This window comes from Myotis brandtii, unplaced genomic scaffold, assembly GCF_000412655.1.
Source record: "Myotis brandtii unplaced genomic scaffold, ASM41265v1 scaffold363, whole genome shotgun sequence".
In the NCBI taxonomy this organism is placed as follows: Eukaryota; Metazoa; Chordata; class Mammalia; order Chiroptera; family Vespertilionidae; genus Myotis; species Myotis brandtii.
This window is the reverse complement of record NW_005363938.1, coordinates 1819804-1829821: the sequence shown is the minus strand read 5'-3', so window position 1 is coordinate 1829821 and position 10018 is coordinate 1819804. Positions and strand designations below refer to the sequence as shown.

The 10018-nt window shown below is 43.9% G+C and overlaps 1 protein-coding gene across 7 annotated transcripts in view; it reads right to left on the bottom strand.

Annotated features, from left to right (window-relative positions):
* The window catches only part of NDE1 (nudE neurodevelopment protein 1), a 29276-nt gene extending 26993 nt beyond the window's left edge, over window positions 1-2283 (bottom strand). For all 7 annotated transcript variants that reach the window (XM_014544406.1, XM_014544412.1, XM_014544410.1 and 4 more), the window contains exons 1-2: window positions 2158-2283; window positions 504-657 (exon numbers count right to left, since the gene is read on the bottom strand). In XM_014544406.1, coding sequence (XP_014399892.1) covers window positions 504-657; window positions 2158-2240 — 237 coding nt within the window. In that variant the 5' untranslated portion in view covers window positions 2241-2283. The remainder of the gene's footprint in view (window positions 1-503; window positions 658-2157) is intronic.
* Window positions 2284-10018: the final 7735 nt, after the last annotated feature.

Here is a 10018-nt window from a genome sequence, read left to right as displayed (position 1 = left end):
TAAACCGGCAGTCGGACATCCCTCTTGCAATCTGGGACCACTGGCTCCTAACCGCTTGCCTGCCTGCCTGCCTGATTGCCCCTAACCACTCGCCTGCCTGCCTGATCACCCCTAACTGCCTCTGCCTTGGCCCCTGTCGCCACGGCTTTATCCGGAAGGACATCTGGAATGACATCCTGAAGGTCGTTCAGCTGTCTGGTCTAATTAGCATGTTACACTTTTATTATTATAGATGATCAGCAAGTCTAGCAACCCTCAATACTCTAAAACTATCTACTTTTCATATGCCTTATGAGATTATTACAGACAATCAAAGAATGGCCCTGGGGACATGTGTGTGACTTGCTTCTCACAGAGCTCCCGGAACATAAAGTGTTCAACCACCACATCCACTCAGCAGGCCTGGAGGTGGGAGTGCGCCCAGGGCCACGGCCCTTGCTCTGCAGGGCTCTCTTTCCCAGGCACACTCGCCACCCTGGAAGCGTTTCCTCTCACCCCCTCACCTTGATGGTTTCTAGCTCCATGCGAAGGCGGTTATTTTCTGACAGGAGGTCCCTGTTCCTGGTTTCAATTTGTTGTAGCTGTGTCTCCAATTCAGCTTCATATTCTCGGCTTCCCTCCTGGAATTCTCGGAGCTCCTCTTGTGTGTTCTCTGCCCTACAGCAGAATTCCAAGATGTCAGAAAATAATATACTGAGCACTTACATGTTGCCAAGTCTTATACATGGGTCAGCTCTTTATTCAACCACCTTTTGAGGCAGAAACTATCATTTTCCTTATTTTACAGATGAAAAGAGGAGGTTCAGACAAGATGAGTGATTTGTCTCAAGGTCACATAAGAAGCCAGAAACAGAGCTTAGACCTGAATCCAGGCATGCCTGATGCCAAAGCCATTTCTTAACCAATTCACTCTTCACTCATTCATCCAACATATATTTTTGAGCCCGACATGTAGTAAACATAATTTCAATTGTGAATTCTCTGCAGATTTATTTATAAGTGGAAATTGGTCATAATACAAATGTCATTTATCACACCATTATAACGTGTCCATAAAGAAGATAAAAATCATGCCTATAGAAGAAAACATACAACTTTAACATAGACAATGAAGACATCAAATTTGTTAAAGATTTTTGCTTATCTTGGTCTAGTCAATTGAAATGGAGACTGCAGCCAAGAAATCAAGAGAAGGCTGGGCCTCAAAAGACTTAGGAAAGATCACCAAAGCAAAGATGTCAGTAGAGACCAAGGCTAAGTTCATCCACACCTTCATATCCCCAATTACTATGCACAGATGTGAACACTACAGTGAAGGAGGCCGACAGTAAAAAAATTGACTCATGAACTATGTTGGAGAAGAACTCTACAAATACTCTAGACCACCAGAAAGACAAACAAGTTGGTCCCAGAGCAAATTAAGCCTGAAACATCACTGGAGGCAAAAATGACAAAACTGAAGCTACTTTGGACACATCATGAGAAACAGGATACTTTGGAAAAGACAATAATGCTGAGAAAAATAGAAGACAAATACAAGATGGATTGACTCCATAAAAGAAGCCATAAGCTTGAGTCTACAAGAGCTGAGTAGGGCTGCTGAAGACAAGATATTGTGGACATCACTCATTTACAGCGTTGCCAGGAGTTGGAACCAACTCAATGGCATGTAACACACACACACACACACGCACGCACGCACGCACGCACGCACACGCACAAACCTCCCAGATATGGGCACTGAAACACTGGTTTCAGGTTTTTAAAATGGCAACAACCCATTTTGCTAGGTTCAGGGAGTTCTTTCCCCCCATATGAAGCACTGACCGGATATGGCATCTAGGAATTGATAAAACCCTGCCAGAAAAGTAAGATGGGAAGTAGCAGTTTACTTAGGACCACAGGCTTTGGAGTTCAAATTCTATCTCTGCTGTGCGACCTGGCAAGTTATTTGCCTTCATTAAGGATCAGTTTCCTCATTTGTAAAATGGGAAGATCATGTTTGTTGTTTATTTTTTCCATGGGGTAGTTTTGAGATTTACTAATAACTGAGATAATGTATGCTAAGCCTTCACAGTGCTTATCAGATAATATGCCCCCCAAAATGACTGCTATCATTTTGGGAAGAAAAAGCAGGGTGAACTCTGGAGAACCGACCTTTGTTTGTAGGTCATAGCCAGATCTTTCCAATAGTTAGCTGCTTCTTCCTCAGAGCTGAAAGTCTTCCCAGAGTCCTCCATTGTGAAAATGAAAGAAGAAGTCACTCTTCTTGTGGCATGGTGTCTAGGAGAGAAAGTTTTAAAATTATTACCCTGGTTAAACAGCTGATCTTTATAAGGGGGCCGGGTGGAGGGGGAGAGGAATTCCCGAACTTTACAATGGATTAAATGATAAAACATTGCCAAATCACTAAAACTAAACTCAGACAAAATATAGCCCACCTGCAGGTTTCATTCCATGGACAGATAAAACCATCAGGATTTGCTGATTAACACATTGGGAAGAGGGGAAATAAGAAAAATATGGAGGTGAGGACACCTCCTGGGGTTCTCGCATAGGCAACTGGGTGCCACCACCACCCCCATCACCACAGATGCAGAATATCAGAAGGAAAAATCTTAAGGGCAGGGGATAATGAACCCAGTTTGAGATATTATTAGTTTGACATGCCCACGACACATCTAGATGCAACACTGAATCTTAAACTCGGAGGTAAATTCTGGGCTAATGATACAAATTTAAGAGTTATGAGTTTGTAGCTGGTTCTTTCCTTTTTCTTGTGACGGAACCACTGGAGAATCTAATGAGGGCTATTTATGGAACTCTGAGGAATGCCAATGTTTGAAAAGGGGGGCAAGGAAAGAAACAGTAATCGGAGGAGACAGAGGAGAAACAGAGAGCTGTCTTGGAGTAGATGGTTGTCAAGGGTTGCACAGTATCCATGATGCAACAGAGAAGATGGTAAGATAAGGATTGGAAAATATCCAACAGACTTAGCAAAATGTTGGTCACTGGTAATGTGAGCAAGAATATTTCAACACAATGGAGGAGGGAGGAGAAATAAACTGGGTGGAGGAGTCCGTGGGAGGTGAGGAAGAGGAAGTCCATGGGGTTTTGGAGAACTGGGTGTGAGAAGAAAAGGAGACAAAGTAGACCACAGCTAGAGGGGAGTGGGGGGTGGCGGCTCTGGCTCTGAGGATTTTGAGATATCCAAAGCAGAGGTTAGGAAACGTTCTATTAACAGTTGTCAGTTTATAGACTCCCTGCTGACTGAGCTTATTTTCTGAATTTATTAAAGGCTCTGAGCTTGTCAAAAGGTCGTTGGAAACCCAAATTAGATGCCTCCAAGGTCCCTTCCTTCCTTCAAAGGAGCTCACAGTCTGCAATGTGTGTCCTTGGGGACAAAAGAATGAACGCAACCCCTCACTCCACAAGGCATAACCAACAAGCTGTATTTTGGGCTAAAAGTACAAATAATTCGGCTAAATATGTCAGTGTTGACACGGATACCATCAACAACTCCTGGATCTCTGACAGAATTTGAACAATACCTCTATGTGAGCACAGCACTTATTGATAACTCTATACTTACTAGTAACTGTTTGCACATCTTCTCGCCCTCCTAATTTCTCTTCTTTCCTAATTCAGAGAAAGTATGCCATGAGACCTCCCACCTACACCCTTCTGAGAACAATTTCTCTGAAAACTTGATCTAAGCAGTGAGGCCAAATGGAGTAGAAAGCTGTTAATTTGTTGATTTTTTTTTTCCAGTCCAGCATTCCTTCTTCCATCTTCCTGTAACAGCATCCCAATATTCCCTTGGAGAAACTGACTCTACACTCATTCCATGTGGTTCAGATGAACTTGACATCATTTTCTGCACCTGGGAGAAGGCACATGACTACTCATGCCTCCAGCATCAGTAACTGGCTTAGGGGTGGGGCCTACTCAACGCTGAGCCAATAACAGGGATCAGCCTTACGCAAGCTGAATAAGTCATGGTTGGACTGAACCCAAGCTAAGCCAATAATAAGGGTGGGCCTAACACAAGCTAAACCAGTAAGTGTCCAGACCCACACCTTTTGCAGAGCTATCAAGAAACAAAGTCTCTGGAAGTGTTAACTAACCTTATTGTGATAATCACTTTGCAATATATACATGCATAAAGCCATCATGTGGTACACCTTAAACTTACACAATTTTATATGTCAATTACTAGTATAACCATAAAGTTGGGGGGTCGGGTGTTGGAGAAATGAACTCTCTTTTTCCACTAGGGTTTGTTAGATGGTAGGAGGTAAGCCCGGAGTGCCAATGATCATCTTTCTATTGCAAGAGAGGAGACAGCCTGAGAATGAAGCCAAAACATAGGAAAGCAGGACCAAGAGGTACAGGGATTGGGTCCTGATGATATTGTTTGAGCGCCTGGATCCAGCTGTACCTGATTTACTGTTATGGCAACAGGAAAGGGTGAACCTAGGTATGGTGCTCCCTGCTCAACCCATAAGCTCTAATGAACCCAGAACACAGCTAATATGCAGTCACCAAACCAATGTCTATAGTGTCCAGAGCACAGAGCCCATGCAACTGTAACTGAGCACTGTGTGGCCATTGATGATCTTATTAAGGACAAATGCAAAGCATGGGAGGAAGTCTGCGTAAAGTAGGGTGAGAATGTAAGGAACTAGGAACAATGAATGTATACTGACTTTTCCTGCTGTTTGCAAAAAGATCATGTCCAAGGTTCAACATATTTAATCCCTGCCTAGTTCTCTAAGCATTTCCCACCCGCCTACCCCTCTTGCTTATGCACCAGCTACACTGCCTTCTTTCTGTTGCTTGGACACACCCAGCTTGCCCTACCTCAGGGCCTTTGCACTTGTTCGCTTTGCCTGGAATGCTTTTCCTTCAGATCTTTTCTCAGCAGGTTTCCTTCTTGCCATTCAGATCTCAGCTAAAATGTCTTCCCCAGCCCTAACTGGTTTGGCTCAGTGGATAGAGCGTCGGCCTGTGGACTGAAAGGTCCCAGGTTCGATTCTGGTCAAGGGCATGTACCTTGGTTGCGGGCACATCCCCAGTAGGGGGTGTGCAGGAGGCAGCTGATCGATGTTTCTCTCTCATCGATGTTTCTAACTCTCTATCCCTCTCCTTCCTCTCTGTAAAAAATCAATAAAATATATATTTTAAAAAATAAATAAATAAATAAATAAAATGTCTTCCCCAGAGAGACCTTATTTGAATACTACCAAATACCCCCTCCAGCCCTTCAGTATCATACTAACCCAACTTTGTGTTATCACTTTGTGAGTTTTGTTTTTGTTTATCGCCCCTCACTGGAATGTCAGATGTTGAACACAGGGACCTTCTCCATCTTTTATATCCCCAATGCCTACAGGCATTCAATAAATGCTTATGGAATGAACATACATAGGGGAAGATAGAGATTGGCCACTAGCTGATGGGGATATGAGGATAAGAAAAGGCAAGAAGCAAGAGACCCTCTGAAGGCTAGTTTATAATTTATATCTGTAAATCCCTAAGATGCTTATCGGGATTGGGAACACCTCTCCCTCAGCATCTGAGTGGCATCTCTTTGATGGGAAGGGGTTGGAGGATAGGATGCCATGTTTGAAACTACCCCCTCTTCAAGGTTTACATGATAAGGAGTATCTGATATAGTTATTGGAATTTAATAACCTTCATCCTACACTCTTATGACAGACGAGGCTTAGAAAAGGGCTCCTTAAAGTACTGTTATCATAGCCAGTGAGGCTTAAACTTGATCCCGAAGAAATTAATTTGTGATGTTTTAGGAGGTGCTTCCATTGTGGGAGGGGCTCTAAATACAACCATGCTGATGGGAAGGATCTGGTTTTGGACTTCAGATACTGGGGAGAAACTAAGCAGAGACCTGAGCTTAGGTCACAGCTTGCACGCCCTTCTCTAAATCTCTGATTCCTTCAACTAAAGGCAAAAACCACAAGCCTGCATTTCAACCAAAAACCTCTGCACTTCAAAATCAATCCTCAGGGAAGAGAAAAAATATACTACAGGCTAAGAGGGAAGAAGTAAGGCTTTGTTTTGAAACAGCAATCTTTTTATTTTATTTTTTTAATATGGAACGCTTCACGAATTTGCGTGTCATCTTTGTGCAGGGTCTTCAACTAAAGGCAAAAACCACAAGCCTGCATTTCAACCAAAAACCTCTGCACTTCAAAATCAATCCTCAGGGAAGAGAAAAAATATACTACAGGCTAAGAGGGAAGAAGTAAGGCTTTGTTTTGAAACAGCAATCTTTTTATTTTATTTTTTTAATATGGAACGCTTCACGAATTTGCCTGTCATCTTTGCGCAGGGTTAATCTTCTCTGTATCGTTCCAATTTTAGTATATGTGCTGAGGAAGCGAGCACTGAAACAGCAATCTTAAAAAAATGTTTCCTTTGCCATGTGAAAATGTCTCAAAGTTCTAATGTTATTCTCTGCCACAGAAAGCAGGTAAGATGACTTGCAAAGGTTCCCTTCCTCCAGCATTATCTACTGAATTTTAACATCACCTTCTATTTGCTGTGTGCTGGGCATTTATAAACAACTTTGTCACTTTAAGGCCATTCAGCTGTAGGAGTAAGCAAGACAATCACTTATCACTTTTTTATATATTAAGTAGCACTCTCTTGTGACAGAAATCCAACCCTAACTGGTACAACCAAGAAAGGGAGTTGATTATCTCTCATAACAGTAAATCAGGTACAGCTGGATCCAGGCGCTCAAACAATATCATCAGGACCCAATCTCTCTACCTCTTGGTCCTGCTTTCCTATGTTTTGGCTTCATTCTCAGGCTGTCTCCTCTCTTGCAATAGAAAGATGATCATTGGCACTCCGGGCTTACCTCCTACCATCTAACTGGTTTTTTAGAAGCGGGAGCAGAAACATTGTAAACCAGACCCAAGGGGGGATGGGGGGTTGTCTTTAAATTCAAGTTCAAGGTCTCCCTGGGATTGCAAACAGACTGATTAGAGGTCAAATTCACTCATTTTCATTTGGCCCACACGGTCTTTTAAAAGGCACTGTGACAGGCAGGTGTTAACTCTTGGTAATGATATACACACCTTTGTACCCACAATCTTAAAAACGGATACTTCATGCCTATATTTCATCCGTGTTACAGGCATTTAGTCTCCTAACTTGTGTTTTCAATACACCATCATGTCATCGTGTCCCACCATCAGGGACAAATCTAATGGGCACCTCAACTCTATATTCTACAGCATGCACAGAAGAACAAACTGGAACAAGTGGTTCAAAAAGTATCTATTTTATGTAACTTAAAACTATCACTCCTACAAAAATGCGTTTCACCAAGTTTTTGGTGTGTTTTCCATGATTAAAGTTAACAGAGAAGTCTGAAAACACACTTGAGACACATGCCTTTGATTTCAAAACCAGAAAAACACAACAAAGCAATCTCTCTTGGCTTCCCTCTGAGTGAAGAAAGCCAGGGCATGCTGGTCTAGAAGCAATACACACCTATAAACCATCAGGAATTAACTCACCGCCCTTCTCTACCCCAACCCCAATCCTTCCCAATCAAAACAAATGGAAGAGCTGAAGGGAGAGAAAGAAGTTGCCAAATGCCAGCACGTGCTCCAACAGCTTCTACGTTATGAAGTAGGCTTTGCACTTTGCAGAAGTGATGTCACTGGGACAAGATCAGTCAAGAGTCAGCAAGTCTGGCTTCTGTTTTTCAATGTCTATAATGATCTACCTAAAAAATAGGCACGCAAGGACAAATACTCAAGGCTGTACACCATCAATTCACTGATGTGGAAACTGGAGAAACATAACTGTCAACAGAGGACTAATTGGAAAACTATGACGTTGTTAAGAATTACATGTACTGCCCTAGCTGGTTTGGCTCAGTGGATAGAGCGTGGGCCTGCGGACTGAAGGGTCCCGGGTTCGATTTCGGTCAAGGGCACATGCCTGGGTTGCAGGCTTGATCCCCGGTGGGGGGCCTGCAGGAGGCAGCCAATCAATGATTCTCATCATTAATGTTTCTAGCTCTCTCTCTCTCCCTTCCTTTCTGAAGTCAATAAAATTACATAAAAGTAATAATAAAGTAAAATTGTTTAAAAAAAAGAATTGTATGTACTAAAATGGAAGAAAGTTCATGACATATTAAGAAACGACGCCATTTTTGTTTACAAATCTATCTCCCTTTCTTCTTTGTATGCAAAGGGTCTAGAACAGAGGTTCTCAACCTGTGGGTCGCGACCCCTTTGGGGGTCGAACAGCCCTTTCACAGAAGTCGCCTAAGACCATCGGAAAAACACATATATAATTATTGTTTTTGTGATTAATCACTATGCTTTAATTATGTTCAATTTGTAACAATGAAATTGGGGGGTCACCACAACATGAGGAACTGTATTAAAGGGTCGCGGCATTAGGAAGGTTGAGAACCACTGGTCTAGAAGGATGTACCAGAATGTGGGTAAAGCAGGCACTGAGATGAGAACTTACACCTGACATAACACTATATACATTGACTTTCACAGTAAGCATATTTTGCTTTTGAAATTTTAACCCGAACAAAAAACTAGAATAGCTATTGTTCCAGGATAAGTTTTTTCTACTGAACCAAAATGCCAGGGAAAGAGTTTTTCCTACTGTGGTTTCCCCCTCTTCCATCCCTTTTCAAACATTTCTGAACACCTACTAAGTGTTCAGGCGCAGCTGGGAGAGGCAGATACAAAGCATCTACCTCAGTACTGGATGCAAACACAGTCCCAGTAGCTGACACCAACTTTCTGTACACAGGTGCGCTCATGTTAGAAAACTGTCTGTAGGGAAAGGTAGTGTGATTTCTCTGGTTCGCATGTTCAAAGGCAAAAGAAGACACTTATCCAAAATGGGATAAAATCTACCAACCAGAGGCCCCTGAGACTTCAAGGACATAGATCATCTGGATCTAATCCTATATAAAAGATACACTAAGAGGAAAGATTTAAGCTTCAAAACGGATTGAATACCGGTGTGTGTGTGTGTGTTTGGGTGGTGTCAGGTACCAAGTGTCTCTGGGAGTCACTGGGATTCAATCCCTCTTCAAAGCACCTTACCCATGTCCTAAAACGCCATCCTATCCTCTAACACACACACAAAACCAGCACAGAAAACAACAAATATCTGCCCAGCGCACGCTGCAAAGGCCATTTCTTCATAAAGAAAGTTAAAAGGGGCCTCGGGCTGCAAGCAGAAAAGGCGCAAGGCTAGTACAAACCCCGAACAAAGAAGTCAGGGAAGTTCAGACCCTCTGGAGGCAGAGAACCTGAGAAGACTGGAGAAGATAAAGCAGCTTCCCCAAAAAGCGGTGTCCCGGGGGTGACGGGGTTTCCCAGGACCTCGCAGAGGTCGGTAAGCCCAGCCGCCGCATTCAAGCTGTAGAAGAAGCGTTTTCATCCTTTATCCAATCCGTCCCCAAAGTGCTGTCGGAGGAAATCTGAACCGTCCTGCAGCAGAGACCTGAGAAACGCGGAGGAAAGGAGACGCTTCCAAACGCGTTCCCGAAGGGAGGAGGGAGGTGGAGGAAGGAGGTTTTTTGGAAAGGGGCCTGCGATGAGGGTGGGGAAGTGGGCGAGCAGGAGAGCTACGAGAAATGAGAGGGAGAGGGGGGACAGCCGAAGGGAAAAAGGGGTGGTGGGGCCTGAGGAGGGGCAGAACTCACGGCGAGAAAGGAGACTGGGGAGTCCAGGAGGGGGGTTCGGGGTGGGAGGGAACAGGAGAGCCGAGGAGCAGAGCTGCGAGGGCTGGGGACGCGGAAGGACCAAGGAAGTCAAGGGGGGAAAGGAGGGCAGCAAGAAAAAGAAAGTTGGCGAAGGCGAGGAGCCGGGGAGAGGACACGAGAGTAGGAAGGCACAAAGTTAGCAAGGGAGGTTCCAGGGAAGCGGGAATTCCGAGCCCAGTGCCCGGGACCGCCAGAGTCCGGGCGGCCAGGAAGCGACGCGCAAGCGAGGGGAGC